At 37.7% G+C, this 25,484-nt stretch overlaps 4 protein-coding genes across 4 annotated transcripts; 2 read left to right on the top strand and 2 right to left on the bottom strand.

Annotated features, from left to right (window-relative positions):
• Positions 1 to 256: 256 nt before the first annotated feature.
• Positions 257 to 8,169, top strand: LOC129364980 (delta-type opioid receptor-like). Its single transcript, XM_055037942.1, has 4 exons — positions 257 to 382; positions 636 to 925; positions 4,705 to 5,057; positions 5,629 to 8,169. The coding sequence occupies exons 2-4, from the start codon at positions 684 to 686 to the stop codon at positions 6,156 to 6,158; spliced, it is 1,125 nt and encodes a 374-aa protein (XP_054893917.1). The 5' UTR covers positions 257 to 382; positions 636 to 683; the 3' UTR covers positions 6,159 to 8,169.
• A 650-nt stretch (positions 8,170 to 8,819) lies between these two features.
• On the top strand, positions 8,820 to 12,461 carry chmp5b (charged multivesicular body protein 5b). The gene is made up of 8 exons (XM_055037540.1): positions 8,820 to 8,971; positions 9,568 to 9,672; positions 10,562 to 10,608; positions 10,852 to 10,945; positions 11,035 to 11,106; positions 11,268 to 11,376; positions 11,904 to 12,019; positions 12,122 to 12,461. The coding sequence occupies exons 1-8, from the start codon at positions 8,903 to 8,905 to the stop codon at positions 12,170 to 12,172; spliced, it is 663 nt and encodes a 220-aa protein (XP_054893515.1). The 5' UTR covers positions 8,820 to 8,902; the 3' UTR covers positions 12,173 to 12,461.
• A 45-nt stretch (positions 12,462 to 12,506) lies between these two features.
• Positions 12,507 to 18,122, bottom strand: fastkd3 (FAST kinase domains 3). The gene is made up of 7 exons (XM_055037539.1): positions 18,043 to 18,122; positions 15,706 to 17,159; positions 14,591 to 14,676; positions 13,539 to 13,713; positions 13,386 to 13,455; positions 12,834 to 12,948; positions 12,507 to 12,740 (listed from the first exon to the last, which is right to left on the bottom strand). Exons 2-7 carry the CDS (start codon positions 17,132 to 17,134, stop codon positions 12,642 to 12,644), a joined length of 1,974 nt encoding a protein of 657 aa, XP_054893514.1. The 5' UTR covers positions 17,135 to 17,159; positions 18,043 to 18,122; the 3' UTR covers positions 12,507 to 12,641.
• Positions 18,123 to 19,326: 1,204 nt separating this feature from the next.
• Positions 19,327 to 23,881, bottom strand: myl12.1 (myosin, light chain 12, genome duplicate 1). Its single transcript, XM_055037538.1, has 4 exons — positions 23,781 to 23,881; positions 21,789 to 21,993; positions 20,814 to 20,975; positions 19,327 to 19,799 (listed from the first exon to the last, which is right to left on the bottom strand). The coding sequence occupies exons 2-4, from the start codon at positions 21,970 to 21,972 to the stop codon at positions 19,627 to 19,629; spliced, it is 519 nt and encodes a 172-aa protein (XP_054893513.1). The 5' UTR covers positions 21,973 to 21,993; positions 23,781 to 23,881; the 3' UTR covers positions 19,327 to 19,626.
• Between the last annotated feature and the right edge of the window lie 1,603 nt (positions 23,882 to 25,484).

Below are 25,484 nucleotides of genomic sequence, written 5' to 3'. Positions count from 1 at the left end.
TGTCCTGCTTAATGAAGCCGAACGGCTTTTCCTCAGTTATGACACAGATATTGCGGAGAGCGCCGCTCCTGCCTCCAGGTTATTGTCATCGCTCTGTCATCTCATATTTTGTGTAAAACGTGCGTGCCCTTGTGTGTGGTGCGCGTGCATGTGCTGTCCGTGGACCTGAGAGCTGATAGCGCCCGCGCACGCGCCATCCTTTCCTCCAACAGCGCGTGTGCACGAGAGTCCGCATAGCCGCCTCCACCACCGCCGCTTCTGCTCTCCGAGCGCGCAGAGCCATCGCCAAACTTTGATAAGCTGAAACCTTCAAGCAAAGGAGAAAATCATATTTTTATTTTTCTTAGAGCACAGAGTCAGCCGCCGATTTTGTGTGATAAAGGTGAGTAAATCACGAGAATTGTCAATATTTGTGACAATATGGTGCGTTTTTCTTTTCTCCTATTGACTTAATTTCTGTTAGGATAATTTATGATCCACAAGTGTCTCCTGAATCAAAACGTGTTAGTTCAGATCGAGTATTTTTTTGCACTAACATGCCCAGTGCGTGCTTTTAAAAAACATGTTCCGCATGGTTAGAGAGATTTGGTCACTTTTTGCGCATCTCTGGCATTGTCGCGCCTATTTCATTTTAGGTCCCACTTTCTTCTTTTCCTGCCCACCTTGAGAAATACGATCTGGACATGGAAAACGCACCAGTTGAAATTTTCAAAGAAGAGAGCAAGTGCCTGTCCGGGCTGCTGGAGGACTGTCCGGTGAATTCCTCGGTTTGGATGTCCGGAGACAGCCGCAACGTGACCCGCGATGATGAGAGCTGGGAGCAGGAGAGCATGTCCCCCATCATCCCCATCATCACCGCGGTGTATTCTGTGGTGTTCGTGGTCGGCTTGCTGGGCAACTGCCTCGTCATGTATGTGATCATCAGGTGAGCTCATGTTTCAGACGTTTCAGATAATTACGACTTGGGTTAATGAAAATGAACAATTTAGTTTCTTAGAAAATTACACTATTACCAATAATCCATTATTTTTAGTTCAGAAATGTTAGTTATGTTCATGTACTCTTCTATTGAGAAGCCCAGGTTGGTTTATTGGTGTTTGTTAACTGGTCTGTGTTGTTGGGTCTGATGTCTTTGATGACTTTCCTTTTGCAGTTTTTTTTTCTTCCACTCAACTTTTTGCTAATTTTGCATTGCTCTGTGGACAGCCAGTATCTTTAACAATGTGGTTGCTGGTGACCCTTTTTGTGGAGGGTGTCATTGACTGAATGTTGGACATCTTCCAAATAAACATTGTTCCCCATGATTGTGTAGGCCGTAATGTAGGCGTAGCAGTTCAGAATTTTGTGACTTTCATTAACTGTAAGCCATACTGATTGGAAAAATTATATTATAGAATGACATTATAATGTACATACTCTTGTGGTCCTAATAATATGTTTGGAAACATTTTTCACTATTCTATGCAGGCAGATATTTTATTGATTAAAATGAGGGTTATCTCAACATCTATGGTATGGCGTACATATTGAGTGCAAAACAGGTCGCTAGTTTACAAATTAACTCTAATGATCAATATTTTTATACAGAAATACAAAATATATCAGGAAATGTATTCACAATTATTTACATGCTAATGTACAGTTTCTGGATTTGATAAAGATGTGTAGAACACATTAGAACATAACATTCTGAAATAATCAATCAGGTTATTTTCAGTGACTAGTTTTTGAAAAAAAATTGTTTGGACTTATATTTGCTTTGGGGTGCAGGTATACCACACGGCTCACTCCTTGGTCCACTTTAAAAGCTGTGCATAAGCAAGAGTTACAAATGAGTTTTTTAATGCCTTTTTTGTTTTTTACTGGTTGTAGCATTAATTGCCCTTTGAGACATAAATAATCCTGGACCTGGATGACAAAGGCAATGAATGTTGAAGTATGAAATGATTGTTATGATTTAACATTTTTCCTCCATTTCACAAATAAACCAACACTAAGCTAAGTATTTAAATGTTAGACAATTTTGACTTTTTTCATTGTTCCTGTGATGTTATATTTAATAAATGATCTATGTTATCTTATAATTTAAATTATGAAAGGCTCATTTAAGTAACAACTTAAGTATATATTTATTAATTTGCAGCAATGCTGATTCTCTGTAGAGTGAAATCAAAAACATTTGAAATCTTTACATCATTAAAGGGTCTGGTCATCACAGACAGAATGGCATCTAGGTGAGGGAAAGGTTAAGATGTGTGTTGTCAGTTCCAATTCAGCAAAAAACTTGTGAAGCACAGCAGCCCTGATTTGATTCAGCCTCCTTCAGAGACAGAAAAGAGCTTGTTTTATTAATCCAATAACTCTCAAGACCTCCAAAATGCAACACCAGTATTAGATAAATTCTTTAACGTCAGGTGAATGGGATTTTAATTACAAGTGAAACTGGTTCTGTTTACTCACACAGATATCCTGCATCTCATTGACATTATTTATGATATGTGAAGGTGACAAATCTTCCTTTTGTTTAATGTGAAATGTAGACATGCCACACTGAACGTTTCCATCCGTAGACAATTACCGAATATGGGATTGATCGCTTTTACCTGTAATTGGAGGAAAATCTTATCACGTTGGTTGCAAGAAAAGATGTCTTTTGATGGAAATGCTCTGTGGATGACAATTTAACTGAGGGAAGAAAAGGTTTCATGATTAGTAAGTGGAGACAAAAAAAATTTAATTACACTAATAAATGAGAGTCACAGAAATGTTTTGTTTACCTGAAACACTTTGGAAGGAGCTCTCGTTTCATATCTGTCCTGTCTGGAATTAACACTGCAAGATATTTTTGCACGTTAACAGTGGGTCCCTTTTTTATAGTCCAAACTGTTGTAAATAAGTCACTCTGGGTCCTTTTCTTTAAGGAATGTCAGCTTTCCATTTTATATAGAAAGCTTTATCAGGAATTCACTTAAAGATTTAGATTTTCTGTTGGTAACTCATTGTAGTAAGTTTCTACACAACAAGCTTTAAGATTTAGCTAATCCAACCAATAGATATATTGGAACGGTCATTTATTCTTTCCTATCTCGTCTTCCTAAATACTCTAGTAAGACATTGTTCATTACAATATGGAGAATTTGTTACGGAGGCTGTTACAGATACTGAATGTCTTGAGCAAGATCAAAATTTCACAATAAAGACAAAAAAAATCTATAAGAGCATCAGAAATGCTTTTGAGTTTTTTTGAATCAATTGGAAATTAGAATAGCAAAAGACTATTTTTCTAGCTTCCTGTGGCAGCCATCTGCACTACGTAGGAGATACGAACATCTCAGACTGGAATGCACTATAATTGTTCACTCACCTAATTTTCAAATGCTATAATAGGATTAGAGTTCTTAACTTTTTATTTCTACCCAGGAGTTTTTAGCCATTTGGCAATTTTTGTAGGTATTTTGTAAATATTTTTTTAAATGTACATAATTCCTCACCACATCTATTAAGTGGTTCTCAAAACAAAGATTGTGAAAAAAATTTGAAGCGAAAATTCGACATTGCTTTTCAAGTGCATTTCTGTATAAAACAATTCCACGAACTGGAAAATTGTTTGTTAACTGCACTTTCTTTTGTTGTGCCTGCTCCTTAAAATGCTTTTTTGTGCCGTCTTGTTTCACTGAGCTTGTTTGCGGCACCTTTTGGTGGGTTAAACGGACATCTGCCTCAGTTTGTCCCAGAAAACCCGAGTGACAGCACCGTGCCATCTGTGAACCAAACCCAAGGGCCAATTCAAAGAACTCTATACTAAAAAGTCTTGTTCATTAGACAAACAGGAGTGGACTGTGTATGAGTGTTTTAATGAGTTCTGTTTTCTGGTCAGGCATTTGTAAGTCTAAATTGAACCTCTTTTCCTGATCTGTCCTAAATCTACATTAGATTTGGAACAGCTAAATTTATTTCCTTTTGTGTTTCTGTAAGTTTGACGAGCTCTGAACAACCAAAAGCATTTCATTCTTTAAATGATATTGTCCTGACATTCATTCATTATTTCAAATAATTTTTCTTTAATTTTATGATCAGTGGAAATATTTATGTCTTCATGCACAGGAAACATGATTTCTCAAAAGGACAAGTTTTACAAGGAGTGGAAAAAAAATGTTTATATCATTACTATTTCTGTCTAGAATTTATAAAAATAAATTGTGTGAGGTTGTTCTCAGATCCAAGCTGAACAGAAGCCTAAGCAAACCCCACCACAGAAAAAAAGATGAACTGTTTCTTTAAATAAAATGATCTCCACCTAAATTTGATTAACTTTTTCTTTTGGTCGAACCTAGCTTTTCCATCAGTGGCTCTACTCTCAACTTTTGTTTTAAAAACTTAAATAAAGCCTTATGGGTGAACTTTGCTGAAGCCACTTTGCTAAAAACTCCATCATAATTTAATGAAGCTTAAACAAACCAATTACATGAGGTCTGCAGTGAGCAAAGCACCATACATGACAATGAAGTGTGAGTCAGGCAAATTGTGTTAGAGATTCAGGAAGGATTTCTGGGTTAATGCACACTGTTTAATACTTAATGAGAAAAGAGGAAAGGTCTTCCACAGAGAAACGAAAGCAATAAGATGCTGATGATTCTGTCTGTCTGAATGGTTGGCTGGAGTCATGTCTCATCAGGACAGCCCTGTGTTCCGCATGTTTAACAGATACACAAAGATGAAGACAGCCACCAACATCTACATCTTCAACTTGGCGCTCGCAGATGCTCTTGTCACCACCACCATGCCCTTCCAGAGTACCGACTACCTTCTGAACACCTGGCCGTTTGGGGAGGTGGTGTGCAAGGTCTTCATCTCCATCGACTACTATAACATGTTCACCAGCATCTTCACTCTCACCATGATGAGTGTGGACCGGTATGTGGCGGTGTGCCACCCTGTTAAAGCTCTGGACTTCCGCACACCCATCAAAGCCAAGATGATCAACGTCTGCATCTGGATCCTGTCCTCGGCTGCAGGGATACCGGCTTTTGTTCTGGGGGGAACGCAGACAAACAGCGGTGAGGAAATGCTTTCACTCCTCATTAAACTTGCAGTCTGTTTTCCAAGCTCTTAAGGTTCTCTGTAAATTTTGCCAAAGGGATTTTAGGAGCAAACAAGTAATCTTTTATTTGTTAGTAGCGTTGTCTGATTTTGCCGAACTACAAATCTGAAACAAAATTGTATAAGGAAGGAAAAAGGACAGAATCTACATAGATAATTACAGCATTTTTTTTTTTTATTTTTCTAGGATGTTAATGGAAATTTGCATTCTGCGTTATTTAATTTTTGAGTTACATTACTTAAATGATTTATCTGCTCAATAATATTTAATTTTATTCGATATATGCACACAGTATGCCCCTTTTTGACATACAATGGGCTCTAACTCATTTAAACCTTAAACTGGCCATGATAGATATTCACCCCTAGCTAGTTTTTAGGTTATACTAAAGAGAAGGAGCAAACTGTTCCCAACTGAGTGCATGCTTCGTCCATAACAAAGCTGTGAAAGTGGAACTTCATTTACAAACAAATAAAATCCTTTCTTGTAACTAAATAATCCCTTTCTTCATCCTTTTCTCTCTGCAGACATAACTGAATGTGCCTTACAGTTTCCAGAGCCGTACGCCTACTGGGACACGATGATGAAGATCTGTGTGTTTGTGTTTGCCTTCGTCGTGCCTGTGCTCATCATCACCGTCTGCTACACCCTCATGGTCCTGAGACTGAAGAGTGTCCGGATGCTGTCTGGTTCACGGGAGAAGGACCGCAACCTGCGGCGCATCACACGGCTGGTGGTGGTGGTGGTCGCCGTGTTCGTGGTCTGCTGGACGCCCATTCACATCTTCATCCTGGTCAAGGCACTTGTGAGCGTACCCGAGACCACCGCCATCATGGCGGCGTATTTCTTCTGCGTGGCTCTGGGCTACACCAACAGCAGCCTCAACCCCATCCTCTACGCCTTCCTGGACGAGAACTTCAAACGCTGCTTCAAGGACTTCTGCCTGTCAGCCAAACTGAAGGGGGACAGGGCCTCTGGCAGCAAGAAGGTCCCCAGCACAGTCCGGGCCACCGCTGTTCCCCTGGAGAACCCAGACAGGACTAATAAACCCACCTGACTAGCGGTGGAACTGTCTTCAATTTCCCACATTGGAAAAGAAGACTCGCATGATCTGGGCTTAACGCATATCACTTCAGTGATGTAGACTTGCTCTGCTGTGAAAGGTGATCCACCTCTTGATTTTAGAAACACCGTATCGCAGAGCCAAGCTGCCAAGATAGATCAAAATCTTTCACTTAAAACCACATGAAAGTCATCTGTTGGACAATTTCATCTTCTTTGATCTAAAGATTTTGAAGTTCATGTCTGAATTTACAGGGGGATTCAAAGAAAACATATAAAAAGTGGATGAAAGTTATCTGTAAGGGGAATACAGTGGACCACGAGCTATGTTTATGAATTTGCTGGCCCTTCCTCTCTCCCCCAACAGCCTTATATGTCTAAGAGTTTTCCCAAAGGAATCTTACTAAAAAAATAAATAAAAAATCTTCTATGAAAAAAAGTTTATAGAATAAAAAACTTCTATTTAATATAACACATATATTAAATAGATTAATTGAACATTAGACACATGTTTAAAGGTTGTGGCTTACACAAGACCAATCAAACTGGGGTTCTAATACAAAAAAAATCGTCATTCATGGTTTGCATAATCATAAGGAAGACTTCTCATTTGAACAGAAGGGTAAGCCAAAACCCTTATTTCTAAAAAACTTGTCTGAGACATAAATGAAAAGCTGAGTGGAAGGAGAAAATGTGTTTCAGCAAGATTCCCATGTGACAGAGATAACCACAGCCTCAGCCTGTGGTGAAAGAACCAGCACATACAGATGGTTCTTTCATCATAGCTGAAGTTGAAGTTCAGGAACTTTATTTGGATGCATCTGTTGATCCATTTTTTTGTAGCAGAAATTTTAAAAAGTGCTTTTTCCATAATTGCTCATCTGTTAAAAAAATCTGTGAAAAAAATATGTCTAAAAAACAAACAGAAGACTGATAATTATGACTATTGCTAAATATGTCCAAACTTCTCATTTAAATTTCCTTCAATAAGTCTAATATTTGCCAGCAGTGCCTTCGACAGTTCAGGATAACATGATTGTCTTTTCGATGTGAAGAATGACTGAAGCCAATTGGCAAGTTATGTTCAAAAGATTTTCTTTGTATATGAATTAGTTTGGGTTTTCATTGGTTTGACTGCATGAAGCCCTGGCAGAGAACGTTGGTCAAAAGCTTTTTCGCCTCTGTGAAATGTGTGAATGGAGCTGATTGGTCACAGTGTGTGAAAACTGACTCATGGATGGTCTTGGAAGTCAAAAATAGTCAACATACATCTGCGTCACAAAGAGCTTACTCAATGAGGGAAAAGAGTGGAAAAAAAATAAAGGATACATCCTGGACTCAAATGTGCATTTAAAATTTGTCCCAGGGCTCTCCATCGGTTTTGACGTCATGAATGGTGTCCAAACTGATGCACTGTAAAATTGTACTCAATGTGATGAATTAACCTGTGCTTTTTATGGCTTTTACAGGGATGACAAGAACTCTTTCTCATGTTGTTCAATCGAATCATATGAATGGCAGTCTTTACAAGTTGTGGACCGACAGTCTATTATAATACCCACACAATAATGCTGTGTCTTTAAAATTTAGCAAAGATTACAAGTTGAACAACTTTGCGCAGTCATCATGTAAATAAACTGTACTCGTAGCATGTGAGTCATCATCAATGTGATGTAAAAGCTGACATCAGAAGCTAAAACATGCTTAATGGACTGCTGTTTGTTTCTAATGTGCTGCAAAGAGACTGTGTAAAATATGTAGAAATTCATCTGGACAGCTAAAACTATTTATTTCTAATTTTCTGGCTGCTACATGTATATTGTGGAATTAAAACCAAAACAGAAAACATCTATAATATTAAAAAGGACCATGAATGCATAGGTTTTTTTCCCCCCTATTTGTCATGATCTTTGTGTGCTCTCTTTAAATCTGTTGTACTTTGGGTCTGTCTGCTCTTATTTGTGCAGGACGTGTGTAGTTCCTGTCTGTGAAGCTGTCAAAATTAAAGCAAGTTTAATTAATTAAAACTAATTCTTTTTTTGTTGTTGTTGTTGTTTTTGTTTTTTTTATGAAATTCTCACACTGACATTCTCACTGATTAATTCAAAAGTTTCCTGACCATGAGAAATACTATATATGTGCACCACCATTTTGACTCGGCATCTTCGCTTATTTGTTCTAGACTTTGGGAGATTGCTACAGTCATTGTTTTGATGTTTTATATTGCGAAATAGCAGCGCCACCCAGAGGACAAAGAGTGGTACAATGGTTGGAAATTAACATTTTATTGATATTTCACATAAACAAGACATGGTGGTAGTACAGGTATTATTGGCTTCAAAGTCAGACTGTCAATATGTTAAACTATGTGCAACAGCTTGAAATAGTCATGTCTAACTTTTTTTTTACATATTATCTTACATTGTTGCGTTATATCCTCCATTTAAATCATTAAGTGAAAAACAATATGTGAAAAAGCAATAATAATAATAATAATAATAATAAGTATTATGCTATTATATTTATTTGTCTTTGTCTTCCATTCCTTGGAAGACAAATATACTTAAATACAAAATATAAAAACAAACACTGGATGGGAGAAACAATTAGAACCTTAAAGGGCGGTGTCGCGATCATGTGATTCTTCTGACGTCATCCCAGATTCTTCCGGGTTACTTCTTTAGGTTAAACTGTGGACTTCGCTGGTTTTGTGACACCTTTGACTATAATACCGCCGAGATGAATCGTATTTTTGGCCGAGGGAAAGCCAAAGGGCCCCCTCCAAACCTAACGGACTGTATAGGAAGTGTAAGTAAAATCCTGCACTTAAACTTTCTCAACGGGGAAATTTACTAAGTAACCAAAAACCGACATGGATACTTGCTAACCGACTGTTAGCCAACTTTAGCAGCTAGTAACTACAATTAGAATATGTACTATATCTGTTTTTATTATGAGTCTGTATCCTTGTACACTTTATATGATATATTTATTGAATATAAATGGCTGATTGTTTACCTAAGAGTGTTTTTTTTTTCGGTCTGTTACCTTGTAAACAAGACATGAAAACAAAACTTTCTATTGTTTTTTGTCCGGGTAGTGACTCAGCGTTATATAATAGCATGATCTGGCAGTATTTTTCAGCTAAATTAGAAAAAAAAGCATTTTTCTTTTTCAAAACCATGTAAAATAAACCAGTTAAACCGGTCGGTTGTGTATATGCTTTACTATTATGAGCTGACAGGAGCAGAAGAAAATACTGTTACATTAGCCAAATTTGGTAGGTTTTTTTAAATGTATTTATAACCCTTTATAGGTGATAATGTTTGGCTTGGAGATTGTTGTGTAAGATTACCCTCTGTTACTCTAATATTTTACTGTGTTTTGTTTTGTTTTCCGTGTAGGTTGACTCCAGGGCGGAGTCCATTGACAAGAAAATCGCCAGACTAGATGCTGAACTTGTCAAGTACAAGGATCAGATGAAGAAGATGAGAGATGGGCCTTCAAAGGTGAGGTCAGCTGTTTGAGGCTGCTGTAAAAGAATGAAGGGGATTTTTTTTCCTCACACAACGACATAAAAAGAATAAATAGATCCACACAGATTACGCTGGAGGCATGAGTAAAGCACTAAAATGTAGAAATGTCTATGAGCAGATGAGTGCATGTTTAAAAGAAGTCTGAGAGATGAATTCATTTTTTAAAAATTTAAGTACAGGTGTTTTATTATTTTTTTATTTCTCATTTTTTCAGTCGCTGTGCTCACAACATTTTCTGAAGAGTTTCAGGACAAAGGATTCCATTTGAAAAAAATGTTAAAAGCTCCATTACAACAGGATCGTGCATATATCCTGGAAATTTATCCTAAATTCTGTGAAAATGTACCGCAATCATTTTATACTGACCCCATGAAAGGCTCTGATTTAAAAGAGAACATTTATCTTAAAATGTGTATATTTTTTCAGTGGTTAAATAAATATCAGTTAATTAACCTGTAATAGTTTTTTTAAGCTTAGTGCCTAAAAGAATTTAACCAAACTGCCAAAAGTGATAATGGTAAGGCATATGTATGCTATAAATCCTATATGCGATTAAAAATAAGCACTTATAATAAATGAACACAGAATATTAGCCATTGATATTGTTTGTATCATCATTGTACCTCTTATTGACTTACTCGACATATTTACAAATTCAGCCAAGGGTCATAAGTCTCTTCCACAGTTAAATAACAAAGTTTTAAACACAAATAAATGTCAGTGCTTGTCAAAAATTCTCGAAGATAATCCAAAATCGGTGTTGCATAAAACAGAAAATGCGCAGAAAATGGGATATGTACTACTACTTGCACCATAATATTCTGTCAGCATAACTTCATGAGTTTTCTTTTTTGTTTTGTAGAACATGGTGAAGCAAAAGGCATTGAGAGTTCTGAAGCAGAAGAGAATGTAAGTCGTTTTATCAATCTTTTATTTTTATAGTATTAATATATAAATTAGAGCTGCACTGTTGCCTTGCAGCAAGAAGGTTTTGGGTTACAACCCAGACTTGCAGTCTTTCTGCATGTAGTTTGAATGTTCTTCATGTGCATGTGTGGGTTCTCTGCAGGTACTGCTATGTATATATAAATGACTCATATTAGGTTTTGAATGTTTTTACTGTTTAGTTTAAGTTTTGTAATCTATTTGCAGGTATGAGGGGCAGAGAGATAATCTCATGCAGCAGTCGTTCAACATGGAACAAACAAACTACACGATCCAGAACCTGAAAGATACTAAAACCACAGTAAGACGTGTTCTGTGAAATTTAGAAGGGAATTACTGGGAAAATATATGTATTTTCTTGGTGTTTACTAATGCTACAATTCTCTTCAGGTTGATGCCATGAAAGTCGGCCTCAAAGACATGAAGAAAGCATACAAGAACGTGAAAATTGATAAGATCGAGGTGTGTATGTTTGTTGGTTAATTCAGTAGTTACTGATATTTAAAAAAGCCTTAAATTAAGGTAAATAATTTTAAATAAGTTTGCATTTGTTTGTGTTTTTATTCTAAATTAGTAAAGTGAAATGTAGAGTTATGTTTCTAATTGTACTATTTAATATAAAGGATATCCAAGATCAGCTGGAGGACATGATGGAGGATGCAAATGAGATCCAGGAGGCGATGAGCAGGAGCTACGGCACTCCGGACATCGATGAGGACGACTTGGAAGCAGGTAAGGCAAACAAATACTGTACATTTTAACGTCACACTTTCAGTAAAACTATGAAAACTGTTACTAATCTAATTAGTGATCAAATTGTAAATATTTTACTAGAACAGAACACAATCCACAGAGCTCCCTTGGTCTAGATTTTAAAAGATTTTTTTTAGGTCAAGTATAAAAAAAGAAGATTAAGAGCTATTGTACTTCAAAACATATGCCATTTCTTTGTTGTAACATTGTGTCCATATAATTTATCCAAAATTGTTCTCTTGTTCGTCCATGATATTAATTTTTGCATTTTTTATAAACTAACTGTGCTGACATTCGTACCAATATTTTGGATCGTGAGCCAGACAAAATCATTCCAAAGGCAGCAAAAGGAGGACATGATGGAGGACATAGTTAGAATGTTAAGAGTTCAAACTAAAGTATTTTATTTAGATTGACGTAGAATTTAAACGCTCTCTTGTGAGAGTCTTTGTGTAATATGTTCTACTTTGATGCGATTGACCATTTGATGTGTTTTGTGTCTTCAGAGCTGGACGCCCTGGGAGACGAGCTCCTGATGGACGACGACAGCTCCTACCTAGATGAGGCTGCCACTGCTCCCTCCATCCCAGAGGGTATCCCTGGAGATAGATCCACCAACAGGGTACCAGATAACTTCTGGATTTCTTTTTTAACTTTATGTGGAACGTGAACTTTACACTCCTTATTAAAGGAACTTATCTTTTGTTTTTTCTTTTTGTTCCAGGATGGAGTTTTGGTGGACGAGTTCGGACTTCCTCAGATTCCTGCTTCTTAAAGGAGTGATTTGATCAAACAGTGTGCAAGTTCTACATGTATCATATTATTCTTTTCCCTTTTTCTGTATTTATCCAACTGACGCTCCAGGTCTTTGGAGACCGCGATGTAAACCAAAGCATCTTCTGACCGATGAATGATGGAATACAAAGTTGCAATCAGGCTCCTTTAAAGTTTATGATTATGTTTCACTTTAGTTTGTCCTAATGGTAGGAAAAGGGGTTTTCTTAACTTTGTACAGTCTCCGAAGTTACAGACGCAATAAATTATATTTTTCAAACGGAATCAAACTGTTTTGCTGAAGTCTTTCAAAAAAACAAAACAAAAAAAAGATCCATGGTACAAAAAAAGCCACTTTAATGATAGGTTAAATATTTCACAGTTATTAACATATCTTCAAGACACTGCTTTTTTGGCAATGATTGTAGTTAGAAAACATAAATATGCATTTGTTCAAGCAAACCTTCTCATCACCAGCTCAGCCTGAATGTATGAGGGAAGATTTTCTGGTGAAGATACTCCACCACTTTGCTCATGCGGTGATATTTTTCAAACTCATAAAAAGGAATCTGGAAAAATAAAGGGAAATTTAAAAACATAAGATTAGCAAGCAGCAATCTACGCAAATGAAGCGACTAATCGTTTAGTAGTGAGGGTCTGACCTGCACAACTTCATAGCCCAGCAGCCGAAGATGTCTCTGCTTGATGACTTCTTTCCCAAGAAGCTGTCTTACATTAGTTGTGAACCTCCTGTGTCCATCAATACAAAGAGCTATCCTGGAATAGATGGTTTCATCAATTATTTGTAGATGGTTTTATTTTTTCAAATATATATGAAAGGTGTGGGTTGCTTTTTTTTAAAATAAAGATGGCTTTGAAGTGATACCCTTCAATAAGATTTTGAATAACACTATTATGTTCTGAAATAGCCTAGTCAAAGTTCAGACCTAAATCCAGATGAAAATCTATCCTGAAGAAAGTAAGTTCTCTAGATATGCAAATCTGGTAGATATGCAGTAAGAACAGTGAAAGGTGGTTTTACAAGATACTTATTAGAAGGGGAGGAGCATAAAATACACAACACACTTTTTAGATTTATTTCCAAAACTTTTTCTAGTACTTCTAAATTATGCACAACTTCTTGTTGGTCAACTTAAACCTCTGCTTGAAACATGACAAAATGTGGAAACATTCGAGGTATCTAAAACATTTACCTCTTGTACACTTCATCAGTTTGGCTGGCAGGCAGAATGTATCCCTCCTCATCGAACTTTAGCTCCACGTCTGCGAAAATAACAGGTTACTCTACTGCAAGATGAGCCTTGAGAAAGACATGAACCACAACAACAACAAAAAAAACGGAATACCCAGCGTGTAGCAGTATGGCGTGAGAACTTGAGATCCGAAGAACGATCGGTCTCCGAGTAAATCCACCAGCCCCGATTTTACCGAGTTATACAGCTGCTGATCAACCGGCGTCTCCAGGGATCGATTGGACGTGAGGAAGGACTTGACACGGTACTGTGGAAGGAGCTGAGGACCCTGATGTTGGGATTAAATAAGCAATTTTAAAAAATAGTTAAAATATGGCCACAAATAAATAGAGTTAAGGAATTCAAGACTTTGAGTGAGTCACTACAGAGTGCATTTTAGCTATATGGATAGTTTAGGATTTTAGAACAAAGTATTTCATTGAATAAAATTACAACTGCACAGAATGCCAAGATGCAACATTTAGTATATATTTAGTATATTTCAAACCATATGGATTTCAATAAATATATAGATCTTACAGGAAGATCAGAAAGCATAGCGAAAGTGACAATGGGGAAAGAAACTATAGTGTGGAAAATGCAATTCCAAAATGCAGTTGAATTATTATATAGCAATGTGTATTATTAAATTTTTTTTACCCAATTTAAGAAATATAGTTGAATTATGGTTGTATAAGTTTCAGTAAATAGTAAAGAGTTAAGGACATATGCAGACTTTTCTAATCAATTTTTTACAGGTTTTCTGTTTTTAACATTCACTTTAAAATATAAAACACTACAGTTTACTATGCACCTATGGCAGAAATTACAGCAGAAAGGCATGTATTAAATGAAGTACTTTAGCAACAGGAGAAATAATTGTTGCTTTTCCACTTTTTACAAAAGCAATCAGACCATTAAACAGTTTTCTTAAGTATTCTATTTAATCTTTACCAAAAAAAAAAAGTATTTATGGTGTATTTTGTTTCATTATGAATTATAATTACATGGTAAATATGTTCACATCTGTGTTCCATTTATTTTCTGAAGAAATCAAAGAACTGAACCTGTAACACTGCTGCTAATCTGCTGGGTGTGTGTTCAGGTTTCTGTCACGATTCGTTCTCGTTTGGCTCTCCAAGTATTTAAGCGTCTGAGGCGTTTACCTCATAGATGGGACACTCCAGCTTCACAGTCATGTAGAGTTGAGTCAGCTGCGCCAGAACCGCCCGTTCAATCCACAGGTTCTGATCTGAAGCACAGAAACATGTTGGTTTCATCACAAATTCAGAGGAAAACTGCTTCTTAGGAAATTTGAAAATCTTTAAAACGTGTATTCATTACTGTAATTCAATTTAGAAAATGAACCTCTTATAAACTCAGTTCACATTGAATGAAATGTTTAAATCATTTATTTTTTTTAATTGTTTTGATGATTACGGTCTTTTTTGGATAAAATCCCCCAAAAATCCAAAACAGACCGTGTGTTATGGATTACACAGTCACTGACACGCACCAGACTGCTTCATCTAATCATGTTATTGGAAAGTTTTGCAGAAAATAAGTGCGGTAGAAAACAAAGCACCACCCCTGGGGATACCGCTTTTCTGAACTAGACTCAGGGCTTCAAGAGACACCATACACAGTGAGCTACGTCTTCCCTGGGCCAGGGAGAAATAGGACCGGAGTTGAAAATTATGATCCCAGAAGAAACTTGGACACAGAATCAATCCTGCTCAACACCAAGACTAATGTTTCCACAGTCCATGGACAGAGCATGGACAGGAGCTGGTCCACGTTCTGGTGTTGGACCGCTGTGTTTTATCAACTCCAAAGTCAGGGGAGCACTTCATATTTCCCTCTGCTGACACACTTTATGGAGATGCTCATTTTATTTTCCAACAGGACACCTAGTGGAGTCAGATTATATTCTGCCACACTTTTTTCTTCGACTAAACTTTCCATCAGTTTATGAGGAGCCTGCTTATTTTAATCAATTACCCTATTTTTGCTTACACTTCATGTGGACAATTTTAAGTTAGCAGTCTACCCAGTAATTGTGTGGGCATAAACATCACATTACTATATTAAAAACACTTTATGTTATGTTTTCTGTAATATTTCTTTTTAAATGAAAGCTTTGCTCTACAATCATCAAAACTAGCAGAAATAAACGTTTGAAATCACTCTGTGTAAAGAGTCTATATACGAGTTTCAATTCTTCAACTTTTCGGTGATAATTTCCTGATTTTCAGAGATTCCCAGACAATGTGTGTTTTACCTTGTAGTTGGTGCAGGAAATAACGGCTGAAGACTTTAGAGAGAAAGTTGACGGGGAACCTCTCGACCAGCGTGCAGGCGTGCAGCAGGTTCAGCAGCATCAGAGGCTGAAACTGAGAAAAACGAGTGTGCAGGATGGTCTCCACCTTCCTGAACAGCTGGCCGACATTGGGCGGAAGGTAGCCCAGCTTCCCAAAGGCCATGATCTGCCTGGCAATCTGGCTGGTGCTGTAGCTGTCCGCCCGGTACACGAAGCTCTCAGCTACGGCATTGAAGACTGTCGGGGACAGGATTTTCTTGCGGCTGAAGAACTCCGTCACCTTAGATACGGTCTCCGGGTGCCAGGTGAAGGCCTTTCTAGGGACTTGCTTCTGCATTGCATCCACAAAGTAGCGGTCACTGTGGCCGAAGTGGATCAGAGCGGCCAAGACGTGGCTGAGCTCTTCGTCGCTGAAGTGAGGTACATGTCGCACGGCCTGCTTACACAGACTGATCACCAGAGGTATGGCCTGCTTCTGGTTGAGAGCGACGAGCGAACTCAGGACTCCGCTGACCGCAGCCGGGTTCATCCTGGAGGTGACCGTCGCTGCATTGATGTGCATGGCGTTCAACAAGTCGCCGTGCTTCCCGTCTTCACCCACACACACTTCCAGAAGTCTGTAGACGGCTACGAGATCTGGGACGCTCCAATCATCGGGCTCCTGCTTCTTGATCTGTTCCATTACCTGCTCCAGCATGGCGGACTCTGGACCTTCCATGGCCAGCATTGCCTGGCCCAGCATGCACAGCTCTCCAACTGCCATTTTCTCCCCGTCAAGCCGGTTCTGGCTCTCCGTCACCAGGCGCACCATCAGCGTGCTCCAGGGATCTAGAAATAGGCGGGTGCAGGCGAGCAGCGCTGACACCAGCCCTGCTTCTGTCAGCCGCTCCGAGTCCCGCTCCAACTGGAAGCAAAGGGCCCGGATGGCATCCTTCTCCAGCACCGATGGGTCTCTCAGCGCTGCACCATCCTGCTCCAGGTCCGCCACGCGGTGGAGACAGGCTGCTGCCATGGTGTCAGACAGGACTTCCACCGAGCACAGCAGCTTGAAAACCTGCTGGGAAGTGGAGCAGCCCAGCAGCTTCTTCTGGAAGCTCTTCTCTTCATCATGCGAGGGTCGGTGCAGTTGGGTCAGATGGAACCGGATCTCAGCGTCTCTGTGTATTGCCACAGTGCTGCTGGCGAAAAACGATGGCTCCCTGATTGTGGTGGTCACATTCCTCGAGCTGAAGTCCGTCCGGAGTTTCCTGCAGCCGTGAATGTGGATGCAGTGGGCGGCTGACGTCCAGAGACAGGAAGCGCAGGGGTAACGGCCCAAACCACTGCTGTACAGGAGCCTGACCGATATGAGTCCAGCAAAGCAAAGGTTCTGAGTAAGTTTCAGAGCCATGAGTCTGCTCCTGAACTTCCCCAAGCTGGAACAAGAAAAAGAACAACACTTAAATAACAGGTAGGGCTGGGAAATATGGCTTTTTTTCACACCGGATCTGATTTCTGATTTTACAAGGGTTTTTATTCTCACTTTCTTTTCTAAAAATAAATTACAAATCAAATACACTTTTATTTCAGTCATTCCTTCTGTGAGTTAAATGATGGAGTATTAGGGTCAAGTTATGAACAGTTTTGTTTAATTACAAGAATGTAAACACAATATTAACAGGATGAAGTCGCAATTTACCAGAAAAAAACATCCTAAAATTACAAGAAAAATCTTTTTAATGAGAACGAAGCTTCGACAGAGTTATCAAGACCCGATGCGACCAACTCAGGGAATGTTTAGTTATATACCAGCGTGAAAAACAGTTCCTCTTCAGGAACTACTCTGTTTCTGTCAAATGAACCTACACTAAAATACACTTTAGTTTCATTAATGTGGCAAACTGAGAAAAAGTTTAAGGGTCACGAATACGGGAGTTGATATTTATTTGCTGTGGTAAATTATGATTATAGATGTGTAGGCTGCATACAAATTGATGACTGATGTAGAGATGATATTAGTTCAGTCAGTGGAGGATCCAACAAATGTAATTATTTTAGGGTCACTTTCAGTCTCGGACAAAAATAATCTAAAGAAAACAGCTATGATTCCTTTAATTCTCAACTCTTCCTCTGCACCTCTTAATTAACCAACCTTGAGGGCTGCTGCTAGCTATACTGGCTAGGTTTAGCGTGCAAGTTTACATCTGGTTTTAACAGTAGCCGGAATGCTGTTGTTGCTGCAAGTAAGCTGTAAGATATAAAGTTTCATTCCCAGCAAGAAAAGTATAAAAATTAAGATAGGGAGCAATAAATTCATACCTGAACCTCCCGAGAGCCGCTGAGGGTCAAACCCGTGCTGACTGCAGTGACGCTAAAAACGTTTTCCGGATGTTGTGTTTACGTTCCCTCAGAAATAATATGACTTTCGAAAACTAGATGAAGTTTGTGAACTTAAGGTTAAAGGTAGAATAAACCGCACAGCATTGCTACATTTTGCAATTTGTAAAATGACGAAATAATCAGGCTGTAATAAAAAAGTAAAAAAAAAAAAAACGTAACATTGTTCCTTACAATGTGTTGCTCGTCATTTTCACTTTTGGGATTTCCATCTTTTGAAGGGCGCTCATGAAGGTATCACAATAAATTTCTTTCAGGCACTAGATGGCGATAAAGATCCATCCAAACGTCACATAAAATTATGAAAACGACAAACTTGTGATTTAGGTCCATATTTTATAATTGATCGGGATCATATTAAATTCTCCAGTAACAATTGTATAATTTTTGACCAGAGAATGTCATATCAAACGTTAATTTGTTACAATAGCTATGCTTTTCTCTTCAAGCATCTATTTATTTCTTATTCATTTTGAAAATAATGTCACATTCTGCGTGAGCAGTTTCCAAGGTTAATAATTTAAAGTGAAGTGAGAGGAAAAACGCAAAAGCAAGTCAAACTTCAGCAATGCGAGCATTATGAAGCAAAGCCCACACAAAGCTCAGTTTGCTATTGAATTACTTTAAATAGTCTCAAGTCAAATAAAGAAAATGTAATTTGTTGGAACTCAGTGTGTTTGTTAAAAATAGACGACAGAAAAGTCTGAAGTGATCCATATAAACCTGAGAGAAAGGCACAGCACTTCAGGGGAATAACCATTATCAGTGAGATTTTTTTTATGGGATGATTTGAATTGAGCTCTGACTCACCAATAAAACAAAACTGAATGAGGTCATACACTGGGCAGTCTTCATTTACAGCTCAATGTCCTTGTCTGTTAAACGTTTTATTACTCAAGACTTAAGATTAACAGGCAAAACCAGACAGTTCATATTTGCATCAGCACACATTTCCCTTTATGCAAGTTTAAAAATGGCTGCCACAACAGTATGCTCTAGAACCACCACCATTCCAGTCGGATCTTAAAGAATCCAGCTTGTGCAAGTCAGAACACGTCGAGGGATTTTGATGAAATAGGAGAGTAGACTTGTCAAGACACAGCTGGTCCTCAAGAATGCCATTTACACCAATTTATATGGGGGGGAGGCAGAATAATGCACTTTGTTACATATGTATTTATGGAAGGTAAACAGTCAAAAAAAATATAATTTGATAGAGGGCTTTATTTTAAAAAGTTTACATTATAAATGTAAAAATTCAGCTAAATGTGATCACATGAACTGCAAAGTCATAAATCCCTTCGAGCTACTAATGTTCTGCCACATCTTAAGGAGATTTTACAAACTCATTTGGCAAAACTGCAAGTTCACAGCAAACAGAGTGGATAGTTATTGCTTTGGTTTGTATTAACGGGGCCTTTACTGTAAAGTCGAGACATGCAGCATGATCTAGCTGACGGCAGAGAGGCAGAGGCAGGTCAGAGGAAACAATTTGTTGTAGGTGCTTTAATCGTCCTTATCCCTGGCACCGTGCTTTAGGATGCGTGTGAACTCCACATAGTTGAAGTTATTCTTCTTGTCAATGGGAGCCTCCCTGAAGAGCTCATCCACCTCCTCATCTGTAAATCGGTCGCCCATTGTTGTGAGTAGCTCCCTGAGGTAATCCTCTGGAATAAAACCTAATGCAAACAGTTAGACAACAAGAACTATAATGACCTTGTGATGAGATGCTTATCATTTGATAGAATGCTCAAAGCTGGGTAAAACAATTAGAGAAGGCCACACCATCTTCTGGAAAGGTCTGATATCATTTCAAAGTATTTTGCTTCAAACTCAAGAAGTGAAATCCACCGTGTGGCATATGCAAAGCATTTTATAGTTTCAAATTCATAATTACGAGATACGGTAAATTTGCACAATCCCTGAAAATGACTGCTTTGAAAGGCTGTAATATTTCAGGTGAGATGTATTGCACTCTGCCTTCCAAACATATTTTCTTTGTCATTTGTGGCTCAGTTTGTTCTCTTGACCGAGATCAAGAAGCTCATCGAGTGGTGAGGAAATGTCCATCTCTCTCATTTAATAAAAAGGTATTTTCATCATTATTTAGTACTTTGCCTTCTAGTTTTACAATTTAAAATACCTATGTGCAACACAGCAGCAAGAGATGAAAGTCAAGAAATACATCAAGTATTTTCTGTTTAAACACCCAATAGTGTTTAGTATTTAGCCCACAAAGTGTAAAGCGAAGTCCACAGATCATTTCTAATCTTCTGTTCAGAAGCATCAAAATTTCAACACAAGGCTTCCCAATGACAATGACTCATCTCATTTGCTGCTGCGTCACAATTTATTGGCCATCTACACCAGAACCAGCTCCAGTTTAACACTCTGGTCTACGAGGTTCTGGGGGACATAAAAGCAGGCAGACTGACTTTCAAATTTTTTTTAACAGATCTTAATCCATGTTTGGGGGGGCTTTTGTCAGTTACTCCAAATCTAAAACACACAGTAGGTAGGTAGGTCTTAAAGTTCAGTATTGATGTGGCGAATCAAATCAATTTAAAAATAAATTTTGTAAAATGGAATGTGTGAATATTTGCCCATTTTAACATTTATTTTAGACTTTTCAACAATATGAATGAACTCTGCACTTTGAGACCAACACTGGTAATAAATAAGCTCAGATTTACCTGTACCCTCCTCGTCGAAGCAAGCAAATGCATTTCTGATCACGTCCTCAGGGTCTGTGCCATTGAGCTTCTCTCCAAACATGGTGAGGAACATGGTGAAGTTGATTGGTCCAGGTGCTTCGTTCATCATGGCCTCCAGGTAGTCGTCATTTGGATTTTTCCCTTTAAAAAGACAAAAGGCTCTTAAAATTAAAATGTCAACAATTTAAAAAAGTAGAAGGTGAAACATTATGGTTCCTCTTTGTCAGATAGGTCTTTTTCTCTGTTTGATTGAAGCCCATGTTTGTTAGCTAAACAGTAGACAAATTAATTTGCATTCAACTTTCCCAGTTTCTGTATATTCACCAGTAGAGAAAATAAACAAGCTGGTCAAAACTTGAATGAGAACTTAATTTTAAATGATCCAGTCATCTGTTGCTTTGTTTTATCGGTTCATTGAGTGGGAACATTTTGATTGACAGGAACAAATAGGCTGGCACTTTTCAAACACAAGGGCTTTAAAAACATTCACAATCAAGACACAATAACACAATGAAATGGCCTAAACATGAGCAGAAATAAAATTCACATATGTAGTTAACTGAGGCAGTGTTAAATCAATTTTAAACTTTATTAAAAATATCTAAAGCAACAAGAAAGAGAAAAACAATTACTGATGACTCCAATAAGTAAATGTTCAATTGGGGATAAGTAATTTTCATTACTAAAAGCTAAAACAAAAATGTCCCAAGTTTGCTTTTAAAAATTAACTTCAAGAGCCACTGTGGCCTGAAAGCACAGCTGATCAGTTTGTTTGTTAAAGATGTGGCCATGCACAGCCCCAAGCACACTGCAGTTCATTTACAAACAGGCATGAAAATATACTATTGCTTGCAATAAGAGCCAAAACTATATTAACAAATGTAGCATTATTTGTAAAAACTGTGTATCATTAAGTTATGTTTAAAAAAACCCTGCTAATTACATTTTACTCACCCAGTGAGGCCAGCATGTCGTGAAGATCCTCTTTGTCAACAAAGCCATCCCGGTTCTGGTCAATCATGTTGAAGGCCTCCTTGAACTCCTGAATCTGGGATTGGTCAAACATGGCAAAGACATTGGAGGTGGCGCGCTGAGGGCGCTTCTTGGTTGTCTTTCCCTTTGCCCTTTTGCTTGACATTGTGACAGGTTTAGTATATTTCTGGAAAAGTAGAAATACAATATTGGTATAGCTCAGATCAGTGGGATGACAAAGGAGTTTAGAGTAAATAAAAAGATAAACAGATAAGTCAGTTACAGTGCAAAACAGTGCAAAAAGAAATAAAAAATCAGTCACCCCTTGAGCTGCAGATCAAACAGTGAAAACAAACCTCCCTTTTTCTAGAAAATTAAATACACCAAAGAGAAAAACTGTCCCACTAACACAAATACATTTAATAAGCAAAAAACAACCGTAAGGTTTCTAGGCTTAGTCCACATGATAACATCTGAAATTATCTTTATTTTTTCTTTCAAAAAGTTTCTTTAAAGAATGAAATCATCTTCAAGAGTCTTCATCCATACAAATAAAATAAACCATGAGTTATGGCAGACATGCATATGGTGTGACTGTCATCAAAATGCGTCAAAACAAAAAGGAGGGCGTGGATCGTTAAAGCTTGATATGTCTGACTTGCCTTGGAGAGAAGCATTAGAATGGAGGTATGACAATCAGTTACAGTGCAAAAAAAATAGTTCCACATTAGTGACCCACTCTGAAATCTAACCAATGAAAAATGAAAATATAGGTATATTTCTTCAAACAATTGTTTTCTCTAAATATTTGTGTAGCTAAAAACTGATTATAGACTTAGAATAAGCACCAGTAAGATGCTCCAAATGTATAAACCCCATTGAGAAATGTTAAATATTCACATCAGCATGTGATTTTACATACTGGTCAACACAAATGGTTCAGACCAATTGCAGAAAAAGATTACGATTAAAAGGTGCACCAGATCATGCTGCTACTCAAAATAAAACTTTGTGATGCCATATCTATCTCAGTGGCTGTGTAATTTAATTCCAGAGCAGTAAATCCCTGGAGTTGCGTCCCTGGCTGAGCTAAAAATGGAAATGTTGCTCAGCTTTCTAGGTTGGTTTGCTTGCAGCCTTCACTGGGAAAGTTACTGATGTGAGGACGGATGCCCTTATCAGGAAATGTCTGGAATGCAGACTTCCACTGCTTTGTCTTGACATGAGACGCTGAAAGGCAAAGTCTCATGTCATTGACATCAAGTTTTAAATGGCGAGTTTTTTGCAGTGTTTTGCCGTAGTTTTATCTGTAAAAGGCGCTTAATTGCTCATGCTGTCTTTACAGCATGAGCAATTACAAACTGTACACAAACAGGTGAAACAACAACCTTATTAATTAAGATAAGACCAATTTAAACAAATTTCAATGAGTGACTAAATCTATTTTTAATAGCGCCTCATGTTGGTTAACACAAAAACTACTGATTTTCCATTGACAAACTTATTATCTACCTTTACTTTGTATCTTTGGACAAATGTGCAACTGTCACAAACGTGGCTTTTATATAATTTCTTATTAATAAACAGCAGTAAACAATTAGCAGGTCGTCAAACCTGTTACCTTTTCCAATCTCAAAAAAAGCTTTGCGGCCTAGTTTAAACAATAAAGTAAGCACAATAAACGCGAGCAGAAGATTAAGAACAGCCATATTCTTTAACAGTTTAAGCAAACAATCACATTTTAAAACAGAACCCGGTGGCCAAATAATCAAATTAAAAACGTTATACCGTAATGTTCGCTGGCTTGAGGTTAGCTGTGCCGCTAACTGTTATTATTGGTCTTAGCCGAGCACGACAAACCGTAAATTTTGGCGTTATTTTCTAGTTAAGCTTATAAAGATACAACATCAATACGTAAATGAGACTTTTGTATTGCCAAATTATGTTTAGACCTAAATTCAAACGCTTTCTTACCTTCTTACGGGGAAACAATTTTTAAGCTAATCAGCTGCTGCTTCGTTTCTCAACCACCGCCCTTTACTTCCTGATGCTGTGGGTTCAGAACTGAACATCGGAACAAACCAAGTACATAAACATGGGGGTGGGCGCCGTTTATAATACAATTCTTTCTCGTTATAAAACACATTTAAATACCTTTCACTTATAAAAAGTTTTAAAATGATTGGTTTTGTTAACGTATTTATAAAAGTGCACTTGAATAGTCAAGTTTATACGGACAATAATGTAGGAATTTCTCAACCTTCCCCTGGTTGAAAAAGTGTAACTCCCCATAAACGCTTCCTTGACATTCTTGGATATGCCCTTTTAAGGAAAAGGAGCGCATCTCCTCCTTTGTCTTTCGCAATTCCAAAATCGAGATAAAAATTTAAATAGTCCTCCTGTGCGAATCAAATATAAGTGCGTCTCAATAAGTTACAATATTATCTAAAAGTTAATTTATTTAAGCGATAAAATCAAAATATAAAATTCATGTAACATATGGACTAGAGACCTTTTTCACGTTTTAAAGCGGATGTGGGGTTGGACTACCCTAACCCTAACCCATTGACATGAAGGTGTTGAAGTAAAATAAGTCCAGTTTAGATTTCATTTGATCAATGAAAGTCTCATCACGCCACTCCTGCTCAACAGTTATTGATAAGACATTGGTGAGCCCTGTGGCAAAGGCCCAAATTTGGATGGAACCAGCTCCAAATTTGAAAGACCATCTAGGACAAGAGCGATAAGTGGTTGGGACTCCAGCAGGCCTAGTTTTTCTCCTGATGCCAGAATGTGGGGATCTGGAAGTGGTCCTACAAACATCAGTGACATAATCATAATAAATTTTGACAAAGGAAACATACGTGTGAAAACATAAACCAAACCTTATACCTGTGTAAGCTCTGTAAAGTGTGGAGTGCAGATATCTTTTCCGCACCACCATGTTGCTGGCAGGTTCAGGATGTATCCCCTTACAAGAAATACACAGAAAGACGTCAAACTAAAGACAAATAAATTGACGAGTGAGCAATTTGTTAGGACATAATGGGACTAATTTGGCAAAGTTTAGATTTTACCCAACTTGCAAATAAATTAATTGATAGCAGTTGAGTCTGTTTTTTTTTTTCATTGCCTACAAAAAAGAAATATTCCAAACAAACTATGAGAGAAATTATATTTGACACAAGTAATATTGAGATTACAACAAATTTTATATGGCGATTATAAAATACAGGTGGGAAAGGAATGTAAATGGCAGTGTGACACAATCAAAGGAGAAATAAATTGTGTACATAACTATAGTACTGTTATTTTAAGATCATATGTGTATGACAGTATATGCAATGTATATAATTTAGTATATCTAGTATATTTATATATCACATCCTATAGGACAATGTGTTCCACTCTTTTTTTCTTACCTGTGTTCTTGGTCTGAGCCATCTTTGTAAATCACTTGTGCAGGAGGAACAGTTGGCAGCTGGAGTTGGGAGTAGTGTGCAGTCTGGTGAAGAAGTGCAACTACATGATTGCAAAAACCTTTACCAGCTGCACAGCTACAGGAATAATCCAGTAATTCAGCCTTTTCTTTCCCAACACCCAGTGATATCTAAAATAGACAACTGTTTTAGTAACACATATATACATCAATATATATAGCATGTTTAGCTTTAAACA

The sequence above is a fragment of the Poeciliopsis prolifica genome, unplaced genomic scaffold (genome assembly GCF_027474105.1).
Source record: "Poeciliopsis prolifica strain line A6 unplaced genomic scaffold, Auburn_PproV2 SCAFFOLD012, whole genome shotgun sequence".
Taxonomy (NCBI): Eukaryota; Metazoa; Chordata; class Actinopteri; order Cyprinodontiformes; family Poeciliidae; genus Poeciliopsis; species Poeciliopsis prolifica.
The sequence above is the reverse complement of the archived record's forward strand: the minus strand, read 5'-3'. Positions and strand labels throughout refer to the sequence as shown.